A 23302-nucleotide genomic window follows, 5' to 3' on the forward strand; every position below is an offset into this window, starting at 1 on the left:
AGAATAAAGTCAGATTTCCTGAATTATTTATTCTTCTTCTAAAAAAAAGTCAGAATTCTGAGAAAAAGTCAGAATTCTGACTTTAAACTCAGAACTCAAATACATGTTTCACATGTGGCCCTAATTCTCTTCCATACATAAAACATGAGAAGACAGCCAAACAGTAAAACAATACATTCAAAATGTCAACGTCAGGTGTCAAAGGCCAAGGAGAAGATTTAAGAACAGACAGTGAAGAGGCCTATCTAATATAATTCTCTTATTGTACACAAATGACTTGAAGAGAAAAAATCCACCTAAAAAAAACACACGTCAGGGCTGCAATAGAGTGCCATGAACCACACAAAAAGACAGGCACTGTGTCTCTGTTACACAACACATAATAGAGACAAATTAACAGCTGGGTTTAGGAGGGGCTGAGATAAGAAACTAGATTATTGTCAGAGCTAATAAGAAGAGATGACATAAGACTGCAGGGCACTTTCATCATGTCTTATTTTGCCTCTGCGGTAATCTGTTTACTGGATCACCTCTGTGGCCTGACACTGACAGAGAGGAATTCACTCTGGTGTTGTGTTTGAGGGAAAAGGGGAGGGGAGGAAGGAGGAGCGTACTTACCCTCTGGCTTCTTGTGAATCTGTCTGAACATGCTCTTGTACCAGTCTCTGGGCTTGTTCACACTCTGGTATAAGAAAAGAGGGCAGGGTGCAGAAGGTGAACAAATCTATGTGAATTAGACTTAGAGAAATTACACACTCTAAGAAATAAATCCCTAAAATAACTTTGTCCCACATTTAAAAACAGAAATGTTGTGTGTAGCTGCAGTAAAAATACAGAACATGTTCTGTTATTTAACCCTTGTGATGTCTTCCTGTCAACCATGAAAAAATCTCAATGTTTCAGTCACTTTTTTCAAAGTTTTGTATTTTACATTTTAGTGTTTTTGGGGGCCAAGCAGCGAAGCCATTAACCATTAGTGAGTCTACCTTTTCTTATTATTACATATCTTTCCTCTGCCATGGGAGTCTATGGCAGCCCATAGAACCGTACAGTAAAAAGTTGTGAAATTTGGCACATTGATTCGGGACAGTCCCATAATTAATTTCATCAAGTTTTAGGTCTGCACCACAGGCAGTCTAGCGCCACCAATGGGTCAAAGTTGGCGTTGCATCCATGCGATTAACTTTTGAACCGTATGCCCGATTTTGAACATCAAGATATAGTTGCGGTTTTGACCGTTTTTTTGTTTTTGTTTTTTACATTTTTGGTGCTTTATCGATGTCCCATATTTTCTGATATTAAAAAAAAACTTTGAAAACGGGTCAAATTTGACCCGAGGACAACATGAGGGTTAAAATTCTCTCATACAAAGCTTCTCTGTTGTAAACTTCTAAAAAATGAAATGTGTTCTTTCAGGAATTTAAAGCTTTTTTTGACGCTTTTGACTCTCGCTAATCCAAGTGCTGGTTAATAATTTACAATAATGGTGTTGTGAATAGCTAGTATAATAGGCTAGTTGTCGGAGCACAGATAAAGGTCCCATAATGCAATGGGAAATAAACTGTGTATCACATTCAATGGACACGTTCTGTTATTACACCGATTTTTCCTAGAGTGCAGCACCATGGGATGTAACAAGAACATAGAAATGTCAAATCAACAACGTACAGTATGTTTGTTTGAGAACATTTTTCAAAAAAATAATCAATAATAGGGATGTAACAATACACTCAACTCACGATTCTTTAAGTCCACTATATGATTTCCTCATGATTCTTTTAACAGAATGAGCTGCAGACAAATGAATGAAACATCTGGCTTTATTTCTATAAACTCCAAACTGACACTGAAATGGTATTTTATCTTAAAAAAATTTAAACTTAAAAAATTAATAATTAGATTTTTAAAACAAATCCCGCATTAAAATAACTAAATAAATAGAAAAAAATCTCTTTGAATAACTGAACTGAGAAGACGTGGTGACACCTTAAAGGAGAAGCGACCGATGGAAAAAGAGCTAGGTGACAGTACAAACTTTGAATTTAAACGGTTTCTTCACAATGTCTGAGTTGAAAACACATCTTGTTGTCACGTAAGGGCCCTGTATATGTTGCACAGAAATTTTAATTGCATTTTGTGTCTGTTAAGAGGCACAAAGGCACTCTTTAGAACATGCCCCCACAACTGGCATTTTAGCTAACTGGGAGCTCTGGCCATTAGCTGCAGCAACTCCAGTTTGCTTGCACCGATTTTGGTCGTTTTTTTTCCTATCGACAGTACTCGGTGACATCTAGCGATCAAGATTCAGGTAAAAATCGGCCGGATTTCTCCTTTAAGTCAAACAAGTGAAATCAAAAATAGATTTTGCCCAAGGCTGTTTAAAAATTCCATCGCGATTCATTTGTTATCTCAACCGGTTGTAATCTTGACACATTTATATAGATTTGCGGTGCATCGTTATTTGTTACAGCCCTACTTAATGACATTTAAAGCTATAGTGTTTGATTATCAAACAGCACATTCTGTGTCTTGGTCTTACTGATCTGGAGGCAATGGGCATCCCAGTTTCATCCACTGGTCCAATTCCTGAGAACTTGATCAGCCTCTCCTCCCTGGTGGGGGTCCAGCTGCGTGGTAAAGTGCCAGAGCTCTGGACACCGTTGGACAGTCCACCTGAGTCACAACAATAGGATTTCAGTAATTATCAGTGTCTGACTTGGACCAAAAAAGGTGTCAGTGCCCTAATTCAGCAGTTGCATAGTCTCACATTGCCAGATCATCCTCGACAGCGCTGTGGAGGAGGGTCTGACTAGTCCACCCAACATTACGGGATGGGAGAAAAATGTGCTCCTGTTTATTGGCATTTCTTTAAACCAATCACAATCGTCTTGGGTGGCGCTACGCGGTGGACAGAGCTGCGGCGCCTCAGCAAAATAGCCTCGGGAAGGAACTTGTTTTGGTGGAACTTGTTTTGGTGGAACGTGTACGTTCAAAAGTTGTGCAACAGAAAACTCAGATTGGACAGATAGTCTAGTTAGCTGTCTGGATTTTATTCAGGGCTGGCACAGGCACAACTTCAACATCTTTCAGCACTTTTAACTGCTTTAACTGTCACTTCAACTATAACTTGGCAACAAATGTCAGCAGTCAGCACACACACATATTAATGAGTTCATTTTTACTTGAATTAATATTTATTTCGTGAAAACTTATTTTGAGTTGTTCAGCAATACACTTGTATGATGCACAGATTTAAAGAAATAAATAAATCGTAACCTTACCCTGCAATTGTGAGGGGCCATAGTAAGATCCAAAGCTGAGAGTTGTTGGTCCATTTCCATTCACCTCTGACATCTTGAGAAGGGTAGAATTAGGTACGTATATCAGTTAATAAAATCATCTCAGTGTAATGGAAATGACAACTTCAACAGTGTTGGTTTCAGAACATGTCCGTGGTTAAAAGTATAGCCTGTGATGCATCATTTTTCCACAGGGAGGAGCACTTGTTTACTGAATTCCATTCACTCAACCTCAGCATTGTTATGAGCCCAGCCTCCAGGAATTTATTGTACATACCATCTCTCCAAATGGCAACCCTGCTGAGCGAAAAGGGCTCAGAGGAGGCGTAGGGAGCCCAGGGGAGATGACCACCTCATGGGCCAGCTCTGGAGAAGTTAGGATCTGCTGGCCTGAGGAAGATCCAGCCTCCCCGGAGAAGATAACCCGGGAGCCATTTGAATCGCCAACCACTTCCATACGTTGCTAAACACAGAGGGAATGAGAAATATGGGTGATGAACAAAAAACAATGTGCTCCGGTCATGTCTTCCTGTTGGCCCTGCGTAAACACTGCTGTCTACGGGAGGTCATGTGAACTTGTTAGCGGCCCGGCTATTCTCCTGAGAATAACTGGCCTCAGTGGGGGGGGGCTCTGATGAAAAGACCCCTAATTTATTTAAAGCAGGACCAGTGGGATGTGGCGTTCCACCCACTTCATCATCTCTCTTGCCACAAATGCAGAAAGGCCTCATTCAAGGTGCAGAGTGGGGTCACTGAAACAGGAGAGGACCATTATGAGCCCATTATTCCAGCCGGGGGGCGAAAGGTTGGGAAGGGGCCGGCGATGTCAACCTCAAAGTCCAGCAGGGCTAGCAGTGGTCTTGTGGTCTCCATGGTGATCTTTTTACTCCCCCCCCCATCAAGGGCGGATCTAGGGGGGGCAAGGGTGGCCAGTGCCCCCTTAATATCAAAACCCACATGTTTTATTATGTTTTTATCTAATGTAAGGTGACCCTGGGTGTTTTGAAAGGCACCTCCAAATAAAATGTATTATTATTATTATTATTATTATTATTATTATTATTAATATTTAGCATACACCCCCCCCTGACCCACCTAACTTTGGCAAATATTTTCAGACATTTTTAGCCCTACCTTCATCTCCAAAGAGGGGATATTATTCATGTCCAGTGATAAATAAAGTGTAGGTTAACACTGAATGAGTATTCTTGTTTAAATTGTTTATATGTATATCTTTAGTATTTTGTAGAACATAAACCTATGGAGGGTTGGTGGTATGTAACACTTGTGCTTAATATATATTTGGTACCCCTAAAATCACGTGGCCCCAGCCTGACCACTCCATTTGAAATGGTCTAGAACCGCATGAAGCAGATGACAATGACATGGAAACAGACAAATCCACCAAAACATGGTATCATGGTAAAGCATGACTACCAACAATAGAAAAAAACTTTAGAGATGGAATGATTAACCTTTACAATCAGAGATCACCAACACGAATGGAATAAGATCTAGCCCAAAGATCTGTAAAATAAAATATCACCACCTTGCCCAAGATTTGCAACAAGGTCCTCGTCCCCCATCCTAATACCCCCTTTCCTAATCTTAATTTTTAATTTTTTTAATAATTTTGTTCTGGTCTTGTTTTGGTTTGATTGAGTTTTGAATTTTATAGTTAATACCTCTTAGCTATGCTGTATAGCTGTTTAAAAAGTATAAACGTGCAATGGACGCATAAACGATTATCTAGAAGATGGTGAAAGAACATTATAATAAAGTAATGTGAAGTAAAGTGTATTTCTAGATTGTGTGGGTTCAAATGTGCTTTGTTAAGACAGTTGCATTTGTAAAACTCTTGTAAAAGTCAACATTTAGAATGATTACAAATGGCTTTACCTGAGACTGCATGGGATCTGTTATGGTCCTTGTGTGACAGATGTGAAATTCTTGTGCCCAGCATCAAAAGGATCTGCAAAGACATGCAAAATGCAAACATTTTTATATGAAATAACACCTCTTTCATCTTAATTGAGATATTTTCTTTCGAGAACAGTTTATTGTTGGAAATTTACTTCAAGATACTTTCAAAACAAGAGTATCATCAGACCAAGATGATAATGTTTTTGTTTAACATGTTTTTGTGCCTCGACTCATAGCTCGGGCAAACTATTCTGTGGCAGACTTCCAATCCAAATGGCTTTCTTTTATCAAATGTGCAGTCAGGTACAGTATAAAGGACTACCTCATCATGCCAGTTCATGATTACCTTGAGGAAAAATCGTTCTACGTTCTGATATATTCTGCTTCAGTGGAAGAAACAATCTCACAACTGTCACCATGTTTTGATTCAAACTTTGCTACAGAGCCTTAAATAGAGCTTTAAGTCAGTGAGTAGAACACTAGTCCATATCCACGACGTTCCACTTCTGGGATTGGTGGGGTGCCGCCGAAAATTCAGCCGGATGTCACTATTTTTAGGCCGGATGTCCGGTACCTTCCGCTTTCTGTGTGTTGGCATTCTAAACTCTGGCGGATTTCTGAGGACTATGGTTAACTGCTCCTCAGATCTCTGCAGGGTAAATCCAGACAGCTAGCTAGACTATCTGTCCAATCTGAGTTTTCTGTTGCACCACTAAAACAACCTTTGAACGTAAACATGTTCCACCAAAACAAGTTCCTTCCTGAGACTATTTTGCAGAGGCACCGTCATTGTGTCCAGGACTTAGCTCCACCCAAGACGTTTGTGATTGGTTTAAAGAAATGGCAATAAACCAGAGCACGTTTCTCTCCCATCCCAGAATGCTGTGTGGACTAGTCAGACCCTCCTCCGCAGCGCTGTGGAGCAATGCTAAACTAGTAGAACACAGACATAAATACAAAACTCTTTCAAGCGTAGGACCCTAAACGGTTCTGTAAAATTGTGTGTAGATAAGGATTGTGTTACTCAAAAAACCAAGCTGCATGAGAAGAAGTGTTTTTTTAAGGATTTTAAGAGTTTAGGATGCGTCTTTTTTCATTGCAGATATCCAATCAATGTCTGTAAAAAATAATCCGAACATCTGAGGATTGTATCTCTTCATATTTTTGTTCTGAATCTTGCAGCACGCCCGTTTTAACCCTTTGAGTCATTAGTTGTGTGGGGTTCCACAAAGCCTCTCCGTCATAAATCACGTTGTATCTGAGCAGACTTGACAACTGTTCCATTATCCCATCCCACGAGTATTCCAAAGAGGGAAAGTAAGCATCAACGTCTTTTCCCTGTTACTAAGGAAACACACACCCAAACAACCAGTATGACTCACATACATGCTTCATTTTTCCAGGCCAAACAATGCTGTAATAATCTGGACTTGGTGGGGGGGCAGGATGATGGAGAAGGTCAGCTACTGAAAGCGGAGACCAGTTCCTAATCAATTGCACCTAAGGAAAACAGATTAGGCTGGGCTGTTTCAACATGAAAGGCATGGGGAAGAGAATGTCGGGGAGGCCATTTCCGCTACTGTATGGGGCAGGCACCTCTCATCTATAGTGGCTAAATGGCCCATAATATTGTGGCAAGCTGCGTGGAAGGATTCCCTCAGAGTTACTATTTTCAAAGCTATTCAATTAAAGAAGAAGAACAGAAGAGATCAGAGAGCTTCTTTAGTGAACAAAAGGCAGTGGTCTTTGGTCGGGGGCATGAACAAATCCAAAAGACATTAAGGAAGAACCCAAGGCACTCGTCCTTAAGAAAAATTAAAATGCCTTTAATACATCTGGCTAGCCTAGAAATCTAGACGCACCCTAGCGGCAGCAAATGCAATTTGCAGCCAGGGTCAGTCTAGCAACTCTCCTTTGGCTTGCGAGCTGGAAAAACCAAACTCTAGTCAGGCCAATCACATCGTGTATAGAGTCGGTGGGCGGGCTTAACATAATGACGGCAGAGTTGCGACGGTTCCGCGTGAATTCCCTGCTACTTGAAAACAAAGAAGATGGCTGCTGCTGGCAAACAGCGGTCTTTGGAATCGACTCTGGAAGACTTGGACTTAAGCACTGAAGTCATTCTTAAAAAAGGAAGATGTGTTCGGAGTTTTGCCGACCGGATACGGCAAAAGTTTAAAAGTTTGGTAATGTAAATGAACTGTATTTATATAGTGCTTTTCTAGTCTTAACGACTACTCAAAGCGCTTTTACATAGTACAGGAACCAGTCACCATTCACACACATTCATTCATGTGGCCGAGGCTGCCATACAAGGTGCCACCTGATCCTGAGATAAACATTCACACACATTCACACTCCAATGGCGCAGCATTGGGAGCAATTATGGGTTCAGTGTCTTGCAGTGTCACTTACGACATAGGACTGCAGGCCCAGGGATCGAGCCACCAACCTTCTGATTGGTAGACGACCGCTCTACCACCTGAGCCACAGCCGCTATCCTATTGCGTGCAGAGGGAATTTGAAAGACAACCGTTTATCCCGCCCTTTGGATTGAGCCCTGTCAATGGTGAGTTCTCAGACCTAACATCTTGATGTGGGTCTGGCTTGTCAGGCTAACATCTGGCTCATTCTCAGCAGAAAGTTGTTTTTTAACCTTTTCTATTGATAATTTGCCAGACGTATTAAAGGCATTTTAAATAATCTATTAAATAGTCTGTTGCTATCTAATTACCATTATCCACACACTGCCTAGAGGCCATCAATCCCCACCCAGGAGTCATGGTAACACCAACACATGTAGATAAACAAGAACACTAAATTAACCCCAAAACACTAAAACCCAAGTAACATAAACGCACACCTAAAAACATTAGAACATCATTAAAACACTCTTTAACCAGGACAGGAACAGTCAAGAACACAGTCCCATGAGCCCTTGCACTCCTTTAGTGCGGAATAGTCAATACACGTCAGCGCAACTGCGTCCTGCCAGCCGCTACAATATCACTGTAGCCATAGAAACCATTGTCAAAATACAGCCCTGCATCCCTGCATCCCTGGCCTCTACAGAAACAAGGTTGTTAAAGTCATGGTGGGGAAAAACTTATCTTGTCTTATCTTAAAATCAGAGATTGCAAGCAAACATTCGGGTTAATATAAAGATAGGCTTTTTTTCTGTTCTGGTGCAAACTATGGCTTTGTAGCTTGGCAAAAGAAGTAATGAGCGAGTGTGGGCCAGGCTACTACAGGCCTGTGACTGCCCAACACAATTTGCACTAATGAGTTTTCCATGTGGCATTTGCAGCTAAGCATTAGAGTCTATAATCATCGTGGTCAACTCCGAGAAAACTATACGCACTGTGTGTCTCTGGGCACAAGGTTAGGAGACAGCACACAGCACATGCACTGATGCAACCAATGCTTCAGTTTCCAGACAACGATGTCACTCTATCTGAGTCATCATCTCCCAATAAACTGCATCACATAACGGCGAAAAAATATGGCAACAGGAGGATTGTTTCTGCAACAATAACATTACTGCTCAGGCATGCCAGACCTATCATGGCCAAAGCAATCACAGCCAGCTGATTATCCGTCTAACAACACTGCAAACAAGCGTCACTGACACATAATGGCTTAAAGTAATCTCATTTACAATGTGTTTGACATGCTGGTCTTTATTTACACCAGATCTCCCGCCGGTGCTTTAAGGGTCCCATCACACTGATGAACAAATAACTAGATGAGTAATTCATTTTTGAAGGAGTAACTGTTTCCACACAGGCCTCATTAATACAGAAATCCTAAAGAGCAAACAAAGGAACTCCTTTTTTTGTAAAATAGCTGCCATTTTTATACATATGCATTTCATAGTGGGTGTGGTACGGTGGCCGACAGGGGTAAACGCAATGCAACAACAACAAACTGAGTGACTTGAATAAAGAATTCAGTTCTATGAGAAAAGGTAAAAAAATTAGGGAGCGAATTAGAAAGATGAGGTCAATGATGATGACATCATCAGGGTTTTTCTCTTCTTTTTTTTACTTTGGGAAGCTCCCTTCAGAGCCATAGAAGATATTAAACAAGGGTTCTTACAGGCTAAACAGTATCCCTCGAGATGAGTTCAATAACCTTTAAGTGTAAAATGGTGGAGTGCCCCTTAAAAACACTGCAATATTATATTAATGCCATATATTGAAAGAGATGCATGCCGTGAAAGCAACACTATGACATCAAAAACCGGACTATTGCTGACACACCTCATTATTTCCCTGAGGAACTGTACTCTTGTTCTTATGTTAATAAACTAATACAATTTAAATTGCCTTGATTTTTATTAGAGTTATGGACCACTTTTGTTTTCCCTAGATCAGGGGGTCGTCAACGTTTTTTAAGCTAAGGACCCCTTAACTGAAAGAGAGATGAAGCAGCGACCCCCTACATCATATATTGTATAAAATGAAGTTGCATATTAAACTGGGCTTATAATAACATGTAGGGCAGCCTAAAACCTTTATACATAATTATTTTACATAGAATACTAAGCTGTTAAAATAGCCTAACTATTGTTGGCATGATTTTATAAATACACATGCATTAAAACATACATGTGGCACAGTAAATCCTTAGGATGAACTGTATCTGTGGATGGCTACCTTAGTGACTACCTTACCTTACCTATAGGCCAGTAAGCCTGTCATCAGTGGGGATTTATATCTGCTAATAATATGTTGGATTCATAAGACTTTTTAATTTTTGAAAAAAAAATTCAAAATGTAAGACAAATTTGGAGGCCCCCGCTGCATTGGCTCTGAGGACCCCCCCGCCCTAGATTATTAAAAAATGACAATGGACCTCCCTCGATGCAGAGGGACAAAAAACTGAGAAGCCCCGCTTTATCGCGGTCGCATCCTGATGAGTAAGCTCATGTCATAACAGTGTCTCTGTGTCTCATTTCTCTGGGGAGCCGAATCCAACAGAGAAATCCTCCGACGGTGCAGGCATTCCTCCTTCGAGAGCACCAAACACAATCCTACCTAATAAGGGAAAAATCAGTGTTGATATCGAGCAAGAAAAATCCCTGTCCAGAAGTCTGGCTCTCCCTGGGTCTGCTCTGAACGCCCAGTGCATTCTTACATAATTACTGAGACTCAACAGCGCAGGCAGCTTTAAGCTTTCACATGGAATGGTGGTGTGTTAGTGTGTTGATGCTATCTTTCGGAAATGTATTAACTTTATAGCCCACATATTAGTTAAACCCCCTGCTGGGCGAGAGGTCCATTATCACCACACAATCAGTTTTTGGGGATGGAAGGGGAAAACAGAGCCATAAAAGGCCCATGTGCTTCTCAGCTGAAGGTGAGATGACATCCTGCGTTTTATATTTCCAGCTTGCTGCAGTGTGTCTATTATGTTGCATTCTACCCATGCTTTAAATGTAGTCAATCCAAGGGTAACTGAGGACATCCTAAATGATAATCAGGGGATTTTTAGTATGTAAATCTCTGCCTCTGTCCCCCAGGAAACTCATCCGGTCTCTCAAAGCACAGGGCCAGATGTTCAACTCTGATCCGCGTAAAAACCAGAATCTAACAGCTCCAACATCAAACTAAATATTTGTGTTGCAGTGGTGGAAGATCCTTTACTTAAGTAAAAGTACCACTACTACACTGTAAAAATACGCTGTTACAAGTAAAAGTCCTGCATTGAAAAAGTTACATAAGTAAAAGTCTGTAGGTATCATCAGGAAAACGTACTTAAACTATTCAAAGTAGAAGTACTCAATGCAGAAAAGTCACATTTTAGAAACCTGAAACGATCCAAACAGTTCTGTCGATCAACTTAGTGTTTATTTGTCTAATCTTTTCAGCTGGACTGGATATTGTGGGTAGTTGAATTTATAATACAACATCGTATTTTATCAATTACACAATGTGTTTTGTGTGCAAAAATCTATATATATTATATATTTCTCTCTGAAATGAAGCGGAGTAGAAGTAGAAAGTGGCATGGAAAGAGAAGACTCAAGTAAAGTACAAGTACCTCAACATTTGTACTTAAGTACAGTAGTTGAGTAAATGTACTTTGTTACATACCACCACTGTTGTGTTGTGATATGCTTAAAAAAGCAAGTCACATTCATGAAGCGTAAGGTTTTGTTTTTTTTCTTCTCCTTTTTTTGTTCCCCATAAGGAGCGGATGAGGAACCAGACTATTCTCTGGAGTTGCTGAGCCAGAGCAGAGCTACTCAGCAGTCAGTGAAGGTCAGTGAACTTCACCACACCCTGTGAATCACAATGGGAGGTTTCCACAGCCGGGAATAGTAACACAAGAGTAACGCAATGGAAACACTATTGCAGAAAAAAATAAAATAAAATAGTGTGAAAAGACTAAAACATTCACGCTACAGTTCTCATTCAGCACCACAGCAACTGATGACATATGCTTGCTATGAGGTCAGTATTCCTCATGCTCAACACTAGTCATCAAAAAGTCTTCTTCCATACAAGGATGTGACCAGGTCTTTCTGAGAAGACCCTAGTCTGGATCAACTATAGTACATTTCCAGTATAAAGCCTGGCTTTGCGATCCCGCTTCCGCTCTCTGTGTGTTGCTGTTCTCAAAATCCCATCGCTAGGGAAACAACAGCCTTCGTAGTTCGAGCTAGTAAGCTACACGCTGACAATGGCAAGTTTTGAAGAAAATTTAGATGGTGTAACAAGATAGGCCTGCTTGGTTCTTTCGGGGAATGATTGTTAAGATTTACAAAGAATATGTTTATGGCATTTACTCTCTAAATGGGACATTTTGGGGCCAATTGGCGGGGATTTTCTATGGACAAAATACACACTGCAATCCGCTGATAAGAGCAAATGAGGTTTAACCATGTATCCAGCTAATTAAAATAGATCACGTTACTGTTGGCTATTGCGTGAACAGTTAACTACTATTTAGCAGTGCCACCGTCGCTGTGTCCGGAGCTTAGCGCCGCCTAAAGGCCCAGATATACTTGCTTTTAACTACGCATTTGCGTATGTAAGATGGCTGCAGGGCATATCCTGCGTTCCTTTGGAGAGTAGGTTGTGCACATCTTCAGAAATTAACGCTACGCGTACGCAAGACGCAATTCAGCACATGGACGTGGGAGCAGTATGTCATCTGACAGGCTGATCAGCAGCCGTTCCACACTCCAACCAAGGAATATCTTCCGGTGTCCACCAGGGACGAAATGGCCCTGATCTGCCCCATAGTGGATATACGTTTAATCCTCCATGTACACGCAAAGTACGCAGGGAAGTATGTGAACAATGTGGTTTGCAACGCTGCCGCTTGTCTACACGTACGCAATGCTAAAAAGCTAGTATATCTGGGCCTTAAAGGACAAATCCGGCGCAAAATGAACCTAGGGGTTAATAACACATGTACCGAGTCGACCGTTCTCTGGGATTTGTTTTCACGCTAATCGTCTGTGACCAGTTTTATCGCAAACCGCTAATTAGTTTATAATGCTAGTCGTCGGGGCACGGGTAAAGTAAAAAGAAATCACTATTTCTATACCACTAACAAGGCTCAAAATAGCACCACACTTCCACGGTAGCATAACGAGGGTCCGTACATATAAACCGAAGCATTGAGAACTTTGTAAGTGTAGAGACAGTTTACTAAAAAGATAGTTTATAAAGACAGTACCGTTCACGTATACAGGCAGGGAGAACAGTCACGACCAGTCGAACAACAAACGGCGTGCTTGAGCTACGTTACTGGTTACTGGTTACACAGCGTATAAGCTAATTAGCGGTTGCGCTAAAACTGGTCACATTCAATTAGCATGAAAATATATCCCAGAGAACGGTAGACTCGGTACACATTATTAACCCCAGAGCCAGACCTTACTCCACAGCACCGTGGAGATAGAGCTGGCAATGCGAGACTAAGAAGGCCCTGACCTACAATGACCGCCTCCTCCTCCACATACAAAGCTTATTGCATTGTTCTCAGTAAGGACAAGGCTGTCAAAGTGACCACACATACGCCTAATGAATGACTGTCACAGTGTTGACCTGTGAACTTCTGCGCCCCTTTTGGCGCATCATCAGGACAGTAGTGATTTGGGGTCAGAGGGAGAATCATGTTGTCCATAAATCCTCAGTGACGGCGGAGAATGAGTCCGTAATGAGCAGGGACAATGACTGAAAGTCCCGAGACTTAAATAAAACTAATAAAACTGTCACGGGTGAACCGGTCTCCATTCACTAGCACAACTGTTGTTCTCTGCTTCCATGTGCAGGGTGGTGAGGAGAAATGTCGAGTTAATCATTGACTCCCATATGGTGGGAACCACTGCACTTGAACGGATCTAAGTCCTACTCACATGCATGGAGGGCACCGGCCAAAACATCAGCTCAATATTTGCTTAAGGTGGTCATTTTGTTTGGGTGAGCACTGACCTGCATTACGTTTGACTTTAAACACTCTTATGGTACAATCTTCAAAAAGTATAAACAGGTTCAGATCTTCTAATGAAGTGTTTATTTCCTGGACTTTAACGGAGAGCAACACGACAGACAGAAGGGTAAAGTCTTATCACCTGTTTGCATGTATCACAATGTCACTGCAGCGCAACAAGTTGTGTAACAGGGTCGTAAAAAACCCAGCGAAATCCTGCTTAAAAAGTTCTGAGCAGTGGTGTTAAGTACATTTCCTCAAGTACTGTACTTAAGTACAAATTTGAGGTACTTGTACATTACTTGAGTCTTTTCATGCCACTTCCTACTTCTACTCTGCTACATTTCAGAGAGAAATAGTCTACTTTTTACTCCACTACATTCATCTGACAGCTTTAGTTACTAGTTACTTTACAAGTTACATGTTTCGTACACAAAACACATGTAGTTTATAAAATACAATGTTTTATTATAAATTAAACTCACCAACAATATACAGTACATGCCTACAAGCTGCAGTTGAAATGATTAACCAATTAAACACTTAGTTGACTGACAGAAACTGTTTGGATCATTTCCAGTTTCTAAAATGTGAGGATTTTTCTGTAGTAAAAGCACTTTTACTTTTAATACTTTACGTACATTTTTCTGATGATACTTACATACTTTTACTTAAAGTGCTCATATTATGCTCATTTTCAGATTCATAATTGTATTTAGAGGTTATACCAGACTAGGTTTACATGGTTTAATTTTCAGAAAACACCATATATTTGTTGTACTGCACATTGCTGCAGCTCCTCTTTTCACCCTGTGTGTTGAGCTCTCTGTTTTAGCTACAGAGTGAGACATCACACTTCTGTTCCATCTTTGTTGGGAGTCGCACATGCTCAGTACCTAGGTAAGGACTACTAGCCAGTCAGAAGCAGAGTATGAGGGTGTGCCATGCTAACAGCTAGGCGAGCATTATAACGTGTGTTCCAAAGTGACCACGTTTGTCTCTGAAGTAAAGGCTGGACTACAATAGAGCTGTTTGGAGCAGTTTGTGAACAGTGTTTTCTGTTGGAGATGGTAAGTCCCTTTGGGCTGGACTTCGGGCTTTTTCACTTTGTAAACCTATAACATGCATAAAAAACATATACAGTATAACACAATAAAGGAAAGGGAAAAAGCCAAAAAGCACAATATGAGCACTTTAACATTTTCAATGCAGGACTTGTACTTGTAACAGAGTATTTTTGACAGTGTGGTATTAGTACTTTTAAGTAAAGAATACGTCTTCCACCACTGCTAATATTATCACATTTACAAGAAGGAGGGTAATCACGAGCACATTTGTTGACTAAATGGAAGTGGGCATTTATTTCTAAACATATTAAATGAGTCACTCTGCAGGTATGTGAGAGATGTCAGAGGTCCTGCATGCGAGGTTGATCACGATGCAACCACGCTGCCCTTCTGCAACGTAGAAGATGGGCGGCCCATACAAGGTCGTGGAGCTGCAAGTTTATGATATGCAGTTATTGGGGGATACACACATTTATCAGTAGGGAAGTATTTCACCTCCTTGTATGGTGCTCCTCCAGTCAGAGCAACAGGAGGAGTCAGTCTGTGTGCTTGTTGTCAATGGAGAGGCGATGTAGGGGCAATAAATAAAAACCCCTGTCTCTCTGAGAAGAGCCCCACACTCAGCTGAAGAGTATCACATTTGTCCATTATCGATTCATCGATTAGTTGCCAACTATTAAATCAATTGTCAACTATTTTGATTATCGATGAATTGGTTTGAGTCATTTTTTATGAAGATCATTTCTTTTGGCATTTAGGCCTTTATTGGCCAGACAGCTTACACATGAAAGGAGAGAGAGAAGGGGAATGACATGCAGGAAAGTGCCTCTGCATCGAGGACTGAGCCTCTATCTATGGGCGCACGCTCTACCACTAGACCACCCAGGCACCCTATTCTCTCCTCTTTGACAGTAAACTAAATATCTATCTATCTATCTATCTATCTATCAAGAAGACATTTGAGGACGTCATCTTGGGCTTTGGGAAACACTGATCGACATTTTTCACCATTTTCTGACGTTATAGACCAAACAACCAGTCGATTAATCGAGAAAATAATCGTCAGATTAATTGACAATGAAAATAATCGTTAGCTGCAGCGCTACACTTCATATCGTTCAAGATAATAGGTTGTTTGGGTGGATTTGTGAAAGTGAAACGGTAATACAATGTGTCAGACAAAGCATGAGAAAATGACGGTTAACTACAGAGAAATCTCACAAATCCTCCAGCCTGTCAATTTGCATCTCCAAAGCTGAGTGCAGCCTGTGGATATGAGGACTGGCAGCTGGACCCTCGGTAATATCACAAAGGAAATCAGAGCCGGCTGTGGAAATCACCCTGACAGTAAGGGGAGCCGTCGGTGATGACTGGATGGCCCTGATTTCAGGTCATTAAGCCTGAAATCTGCAGCAGGATTGGAAAGCAAATATTTCCTCGGACACTCTCGAGCTCTGCTGACAGTTGTCGATGCACACATACGGTACGGTATACCCACTAGGGCTGCACAATATATCCTTTTTTTTTTTTAATCCTTATCGCCATATCAACTTGTGCAATATCACATCGCGAAAGGCTGCGACATATTGCGAAAGACACGCAGCGATTTTTTTGAGTTAGTTGAAAATGAGTATCAGTAGAAAATTGCACTTTAAAATGGAACTGTCATCCTTTTTTCTTTACTGGTGCCTTTCATTTTCAATTCAATGTTCAATTTGTTAAAGAAAATAATGTTTTAAACAAGCATTTTTTTTGTATTTCAGCAGAATACTGAAAGCAGCAGAAAGGCAGAACAGAATACACTTTAATATCTGTTTATGTATGGTGATATTCAACAACATATGTCCCTCATATCGTGTAGCCCTAATACCCACTGTGAGAGAGAGAGAGAGAGAGAGAGAGAGAGAGAGAGAGAGAGAGAGAGAGAGAGAGAGAGAGAGAGAGAGAGAGAGAGAGAGTTAACTCCCACAGGTTTCAACATCAAAACTACACACATCAATTGGGTCAACTAGTTTTCAGGTGCGCTGCAAAAAGCATCAAGACAAAGTACTGTTGGGCAGGTCTGCACCACTAATCCTGCAGAGCAGCCCTGAGCAGTCAGACAGGTTACTCAACCTTAAAAACAAAAGAAGAAAAAAAAGCAGCTGACCAGACCTAACTTTTCTACAGTCTCAATGTTTAAGATCACTCCCCTGTAATTTAAAATCTCAGCTCCCATGGGAAAGCGTGTACTCACCTTAAAAAGTGGTAACTCACACCTCTGTCTGTCTGCCTGAGTTGTGCACGTAAGCCACGCTGCAGAAACTCCCTGCTCTTTCACTCTCTCGCTCACTCATGAGACTAGCCAGGACACAATATCTCTCTCTCTCCCTCGCTCTCTCCCAGCCCTCACTCGACCTGCCTCCGCGGAGGACTTCCCGGTTGACAGGCATCGCCATAGCAACCCACTTCTGCCCCCTGTTCAAAAGGCACCCTCTGCTCTCTCTCCACTCGGCATGTCAGTTCGGGGTTGCACCTCCGTCACTGAAGCAGCCCTATTGTTGTGATGAGGTGATATTTCACAGTGCAGGGTTAACCAAAGGGGGAATGCAAATAGTTCATCACCTCCACCTCCCAGACAGTGACTCCATGATGACACCCCCCTCCTAACTTTATCCCTCCCATGCCTCCCTATGCTTTTGTGTGAGCGTGTGTTTTATGTGTGTGTGTGAGTGCAAAGGCCAGATCTCAGGCGTGGAGGGAGAATAGGAGCTCTTTCTGTTCCAGTAGCTCTGGAAGTGTTACACTACATTGTATAGTCCACTGCTGACTTTTCTCCCATTATCACACGCACCCATACATACGCACATACCAGAAATACTGTCGAATGTCAAGGTAGCATGAAATAACCAGAGTCTGAAAGATGTTCAAATTATTCAAATGAGTGATGTATGTGCACAGATAAGTCGGTCTGCATTCAAATTCCAGCGGGATGGTTGTTCAAACCACAGAGCCAAAAACAGTCAAAGAGGAATGAAGCTCAATTCTCAAACGGTTGCTTTTGCATACAATACTTTCCCAAATAATACCAGGATTTCCAGTTTGCCTGTAGTACTTGCCAATGAAGACTAACCTGAATTCTAACGTGCTGACAGGCTTGTTTCTGCGTTGAGTCTGCAGCAGGTAGACTGAGTTACAAGGTGAGCAATCCAGTCCCCTGCTCACAAATGCAATCAGCTTTCATACTCATGTGCACTTTGGGTTCTAGTAATAAACGGACAGGAGAAGGAATATGTCTCTGTGTGTGTGGTTCAGTTCCAACTTGAAATTGAAGGACTCAGCTCTTTTTCTTTAATAATTCAGTGGTCTGGCTTGGTAGAGCGAAACTCAGGGCGCATATCCACTTACAGAGCCTGCACTCCTGACAGGGTTGTTGTTGCCAAACAGTTGAGCCGCTGTACCCGAGGGGCAAGCTGGGCAGTGCAGGATTCAGGCGGAGGGCTCCCCTCATAGCAGACTTTCACCCTGCTGTGACCACATCTGACACCCTGTCACTCTGCGGCTAAATGAGGTAATCACGCAAGAGGCGATTGTAGCTTTGGCCCGGGAGCTGACACCTCTCTCTCTCTCCCCACACTGGATCCTTGTTCACTTTGTGTCAGTCTCTTCACTAAACAAACACAAGGCTTCACCAATGCCGGCTCCCTTTTTTTTTTTTCCTCCCTTCTTTATCACAGAGAAACATTGTCAGAACAGAAGGAGAGAGGCATGATGAATCCCAGCAGACCTTTATGCTGTAAAGGCCAACCACTTAGCGGTATGTGCCAGTATGTTACTACAGAAGCTCATTAACAATCCCGACAGCCAAATATTCCAGCAAGTGAATAAAACATGACATAAATGTGTTATATAATCAAAAAAATGACATCACTTGATGACTATAGCCCGGGTGTTTTTTTTTTCCCCGCCACTCTGAGGAAACAAGAGACAGCAAGTCTGTAAAAGTCAGGAGATAAAAGTTATCATCCAATAAAGATATAACTTGAAAGAGCTGAGTCGACAGGTGAAAAAGCATCGCCATAACCAAATAAGGAGGTCTGGACATCATACAGTGTCCATGCATACCACAGGTTGTCAACTTGCGGAATGTCTCTGGGAACAAACACACGAGAAACATGGTTTATTTTAGCGGTAAACAACATTTTTTTGGAGCTGTGCATGTCCCAGGACTCTGGGTCACAGTGTTAACTGACGAGGACGAACAATCTCTGGTGTAGTCGTACATCCTTATTGGGCCTGCCGGTCTTTATTTTGAGTTTATGTTTGGTGAAGAAAAAAAGACTGAGTACATTTCTAACAGGGAAATATTCAAACACTAAAACTGACAGACAACAACCAAAGCCACAACAGGAGGCAGCTTTTGGACGAAGGTCTGATTGATAACAATCTTCTGAACCACAGACAGTAAAAGATTGGCATGATCTACTGTAGTCCTCCTCGCGTCCGCCCTTTGCCCATATAAATGCTCGACTGTTGCTCAACAATGTTCTTAGAGAAAACTGCAAAAAGAAACTATCCCAACAATGACAATAAACAGCCCTATCTTGTTTGTCTCAGTGGTGATAAACTTGAGTGATGGAAGGAAAACCACACAATGTTCAAATCTGTGTCAGAGGCAGCTTCCTTTCAAATAAAAAAAAAAAAAAAAAAAAAAAGTCCATTAACACCGCCACATTAAAACTACCAAGTCAGTCAGATGACAATGACAGAAGTTGGGAAAACTATACTCACAGGCGAGTGCGGGCTGAGCAGTGAGGTCTCCTTAGTGCAGCGGGAGAGAGGAAGTGAATGAAAGAGAAGGAGGGAACCGCTGCTGCTCTTCTCTAACTCTCCCTCCCTCCCTCTTTCTCAGGCCAACAGGGTGTCTTTTATCTTTGGTGAATGATTCAGCGTGGGTCTGAATGTTTGACTGAGCGTATGTAGGCGTGCGTATGTGTGTGTGTGTGTGTGTGTGTGTGTGTATGGCTTATGTGTGTGTGTGTTCGCGTGCACTTTAAAGCTCATCAGGGAGAAGGCACTCCGTAATAGTTTCCATCCACAGCTGGAAATAATAGAGATTCCCATACAGGCAAAGGCGCAGTGGCACCGCCCTCCAGTGTTCAACATGCAAGGGGAAGAGGAGGCGATTTCCATAGCCATCTCAATAAATAGGCCTGAGTGACACACATGTTGTAATAGCATTGGTCTATGCACTGCCCTGGGTCTTTACATGATTCAGATCAGGCACAAAAGACAGCCTGAGTGCTTTCCAGGATCCAGGTGGCTCTATTATTGCTCACCTGTCACTTTGCAACATCCTATTTACACTCAGGAAAAAGTATGTCTAAGTACACACATTTTGCAAAGGCCCACACACAAACACACACACTTGCGGGCCTCAGAGAAGTCTCAGTTTAAGTGTTTCCATGTTTTGTTCCAGCACCAGACCCGACAACCCACCCAGTAAGAGGGTAAGCCTTGCAGCAAAGTCAAAGAAGTCGTGCTACTGCTTTTCCTTTTTAAGTATACAGTGTCATCAGCAGATGAGCTGTGTTTCTGTAACTACAGAGTAAGTGTAAACCTCTGTTAAGCCCCTGAGAGGTTTATCTGTCGGCTCCCACTCCCGTGCTTCCCCCTCCTGAGGTATTAGTCTGCAGACGCCTGCAGGATTCCTGCGAGTCCACTGAGTCTCAGCTCTGCCATCCAAGATAAATATTTAACAGGTTGGCTGTGAGATCAGCAACCAAAGGTCACAACTCTCTCTTCCTCCGAAGTCCATCTCCACGTCGGACCCAGGACACGACCACGTCACACAGTGACACCTCGAGTTAGTGTTCAGATAAGAAACTAACTTTAACAGATGTAGAAAGAAACCTAGTAATTCTACAAGGAACATTTCACATCCAAAAAAGCTGAATTTTCAATATCTCGGCCAGCTTTTAATCACTTCAGAATTGAAATTCTGAATTATTTTGAGTCTATCAAAATTATTAATAATAAGAAAAGTATTTATACAGCTGATGTACTACAATATTCTTTCAAGGAAATGTGATTTTTTTTTGGATGGTATTTATTGTATATTTTTATTGTTTTATTTTTTACTTTCCTCTTTTCTTACTGTGTATTTAACTACCTTTCATCTTAAGTTTATTTGTTATTTCTTCATTATGTAAAGTTGTAATGCTCATGGAATGAAAATGACTGCCTTATATATATATATATATATATATATATATATATATATATATATATATATATATATATATTTTGTTGTTTTTATATTATGTTTTTTTTATGTGATGCCCAATTGTTCAAAATTGTTTGTATGACATGTCTGTGAAAACATGCAAATAAAGTTGGAAAAAAAAGATGTGTATAGAAACAATTAGTAGTTGCAATTTTTATTCTGGTCTGATATTTTTTGTAATGTTAGTAAATGGATCTATGATGCTATGTTTGCTTGTATGTCGAATTTAGATTCCATTCCCAGCAACAAACAAACAAAATGCCAAAAAAAATATTCATTATATAATATTTCACTTTCACACAATTTGTTACGCAGTGGACATTCATGACCAGCAGTGCCACACTGCCACGTAGTGGGCCGGAAAAGAACTGCGTAGAGTTTATATTTCACCTTGAATACAGACACATGTAGAAATAGTTTCAAAGCAAAACTTCTCATTAAACACCGAATCAAAATATAGCTTCCCTAATTCAGACTGGAAAAATCTCAATCAGCACAGAGAATGTGAGTCATAGACAAATTATCAATACATATCATAAGAAACATGTAGCCTACTTACACAGGTGATTTTCGTTTACATGGCCGATACGTGAATCTCAGGAGAAGTTTGACTCCACCAACGTTGAGCACCGCCCCCGAATTGCAACTGCTGTGAGTGAGGGGCAGGCTATTTCCTGAAGATTTTAAACGAATTAAAAAAATAAAACAAAATCCTCAAAATATTAACACATCTCCGCACCAAGCAAAAAAACAGTCCGCTAAATTCAGCAGACTTCCATTCTGGATCACCACCGAAGAACAATAGGCTACTTTACTAAAAAAAGTCTACGTACGTTTTTTGTATTTATTTTTTTGTATTATTTAATTCGAGAACAATTCAAAACAATTCATTTTATTAGCGAATTTCATTCATTTACATGCGCGAAAAGGAATATAAAGTAGTATAAACGTATTTAATCCTACCCCTCAATAATGACATCATTAAAATTAAGTTGGAAGTGTCCAACTGCATTCTACATTCAAGTTAAAATGTAAATTAGCTTAAGAATTTGGTTGGTTTCCTGCCATTGTAACTGATACTCGTCCATTCAGGTGATAGTTATCTTATGGTAAAACTTTAGTGCGTTAACTTTTTGATATTAATGAACGTCCGTTACATTCATGACATTGCCAAATGAGTTTCCACAAAGCTAATTAAGACTAAGTCTATGCGATGTTGTGAAGATTGTGTCGTCCGGTGACTTTCCCGCGCAGAAACTCGAGTGAAGATAATTATGCTGCGTTCATGCCACCTGGGAATAACAGGGACCGCCCCCGTAATTACGTTGTTTTTCCGACTGCCAGCGTTCACAGAGCCTTTCTCTATCACTCTGGTCGGGATGCGTGTTCTTCTTTTTCTGTTATATTGGCGTTTGGCATTAACAACTTGTTGCATGACTGCCACCAACGGTAGCCTAGAGCATCAGGTGTGTGAAAACATAGAGGCCACAATAACAAAAGATTTGCTGCTGTTTTCTTATACGAGCATACAAACAGCACATGGACAGGTGTTTGTTTGTGTTATCTGCAGGACAACGGACGGGAAAGGACACGGATAAGGTGTTTTTTTTATACACGGGCCTATTTATGAATAATTTGAAACATGTTATGTTTCTTGGCAGAGGCATTTGTCCACAATAAACAGTTTATTGTCATTAAAATATGTTCAGTGAACCAAAGTCGCCTACATCAAACGTCAGTTGTCTATGGAATAGTTGTCAACAACGCGTCACCAACTGGGAAACTCGGTTAGCAAAATCTAGCCCGAGTTTCCCACCTCTGATTCCCACAGGAAGGGACGTGAATGATGACGTTTTCACTCGGAAAAATGTTTTTCCGATGTCTATGAACGCAGCATTACCTCTTCTGAAGAGTCCATCATGTTTTTTTTAATCCTCCGTGTCCTCCTTGGCTACTAGCAACTGCGTGGAGGAAGGGTGTGGGCGTAGGCTTGTATCATGTGGACGCGCTGACAGTGTTGTTGTCATTACTTAGAATTCCTCATGGGGGCGACAGAAACTACGCACTATAGCTTTAACATATAGTTATTGAGCCTTTTGTTACGCTATTTTAATTACCATTAGCATATAGCCTAAGTCACTTGATGGGTTAACGTTAACTCTATTAGCTACAGACGAAAATGGCATCCTATTGTAACCGATTTGGATTAGGGTCACAGATGTTAGTAACTTCGCTGTGATTTAAGTTATGTGCCGAAATGCGTTACTCGTCAGATTCTGATGTTAGTATTACACAGACCG

The 23302-nt window shown here is 41.2% G+C and overlaps 1 protein-coding gene across 10 annotated transcripts in view; it reads right to left on the reverse strand.

Moving 5' to 3' along the window:
• Positions 1-19744, reverse strand: part of sorbs3 (sorbin and SH3 domain containing 3) — a 39946-nt gene extending 20202 nt beyond the window's left edge. For 9 of the 10 annotated variants that reach the window (XR_004896199.1, XM_035996692.1, XM_031305078.2 and 6 more), the window contains exons 1-6: positions 16974-17191; positions 5199-5271; positions 3577-3762; positions 3282-3354; positions 2540-2673; positions 619-682 (exon numbers count right to left, since the gene is read on the reverse strand). Coding sequence is in view for 9 of the 10 variants with exons in the window: in XM_035996692.1 (XP_035852585.1) it covers positions 619-682; positions 2540-2673; positions 3282-3354; positions 3577-3762; positions 5199-5210 (469 nt within the window). In the remaining variant the exon portion in view is untranslated. Of the gene's footprint in view, positions 1-618; positions 683-2539; positions 2674-3281; positions 3355-3576; positions 3763-5198; positions 5272-16973; positions 17192-19507 lie in introns of those variants that run through there. The other variant, XM_035996676.1, reaches the window with a different exon arrangement.
• Between the last annotated feature and the right edge of the window lie 3558 nt (positions 19745-23302).

This window comes from Sander lucioperca, chromosome 2 (assembly GCF_008315115.2).
Source record: "Sander lucioperca isolate FBNREF2018 chromosome 2, SLUC_FBN_1.2, whole genome shotgun sequence".
NCBI classification, from domain to species: Eukaryota; Metazoa; Chordata; class Actinopteri; order Perciformes; family Percidae; genus Sander; species Sander lucioperca.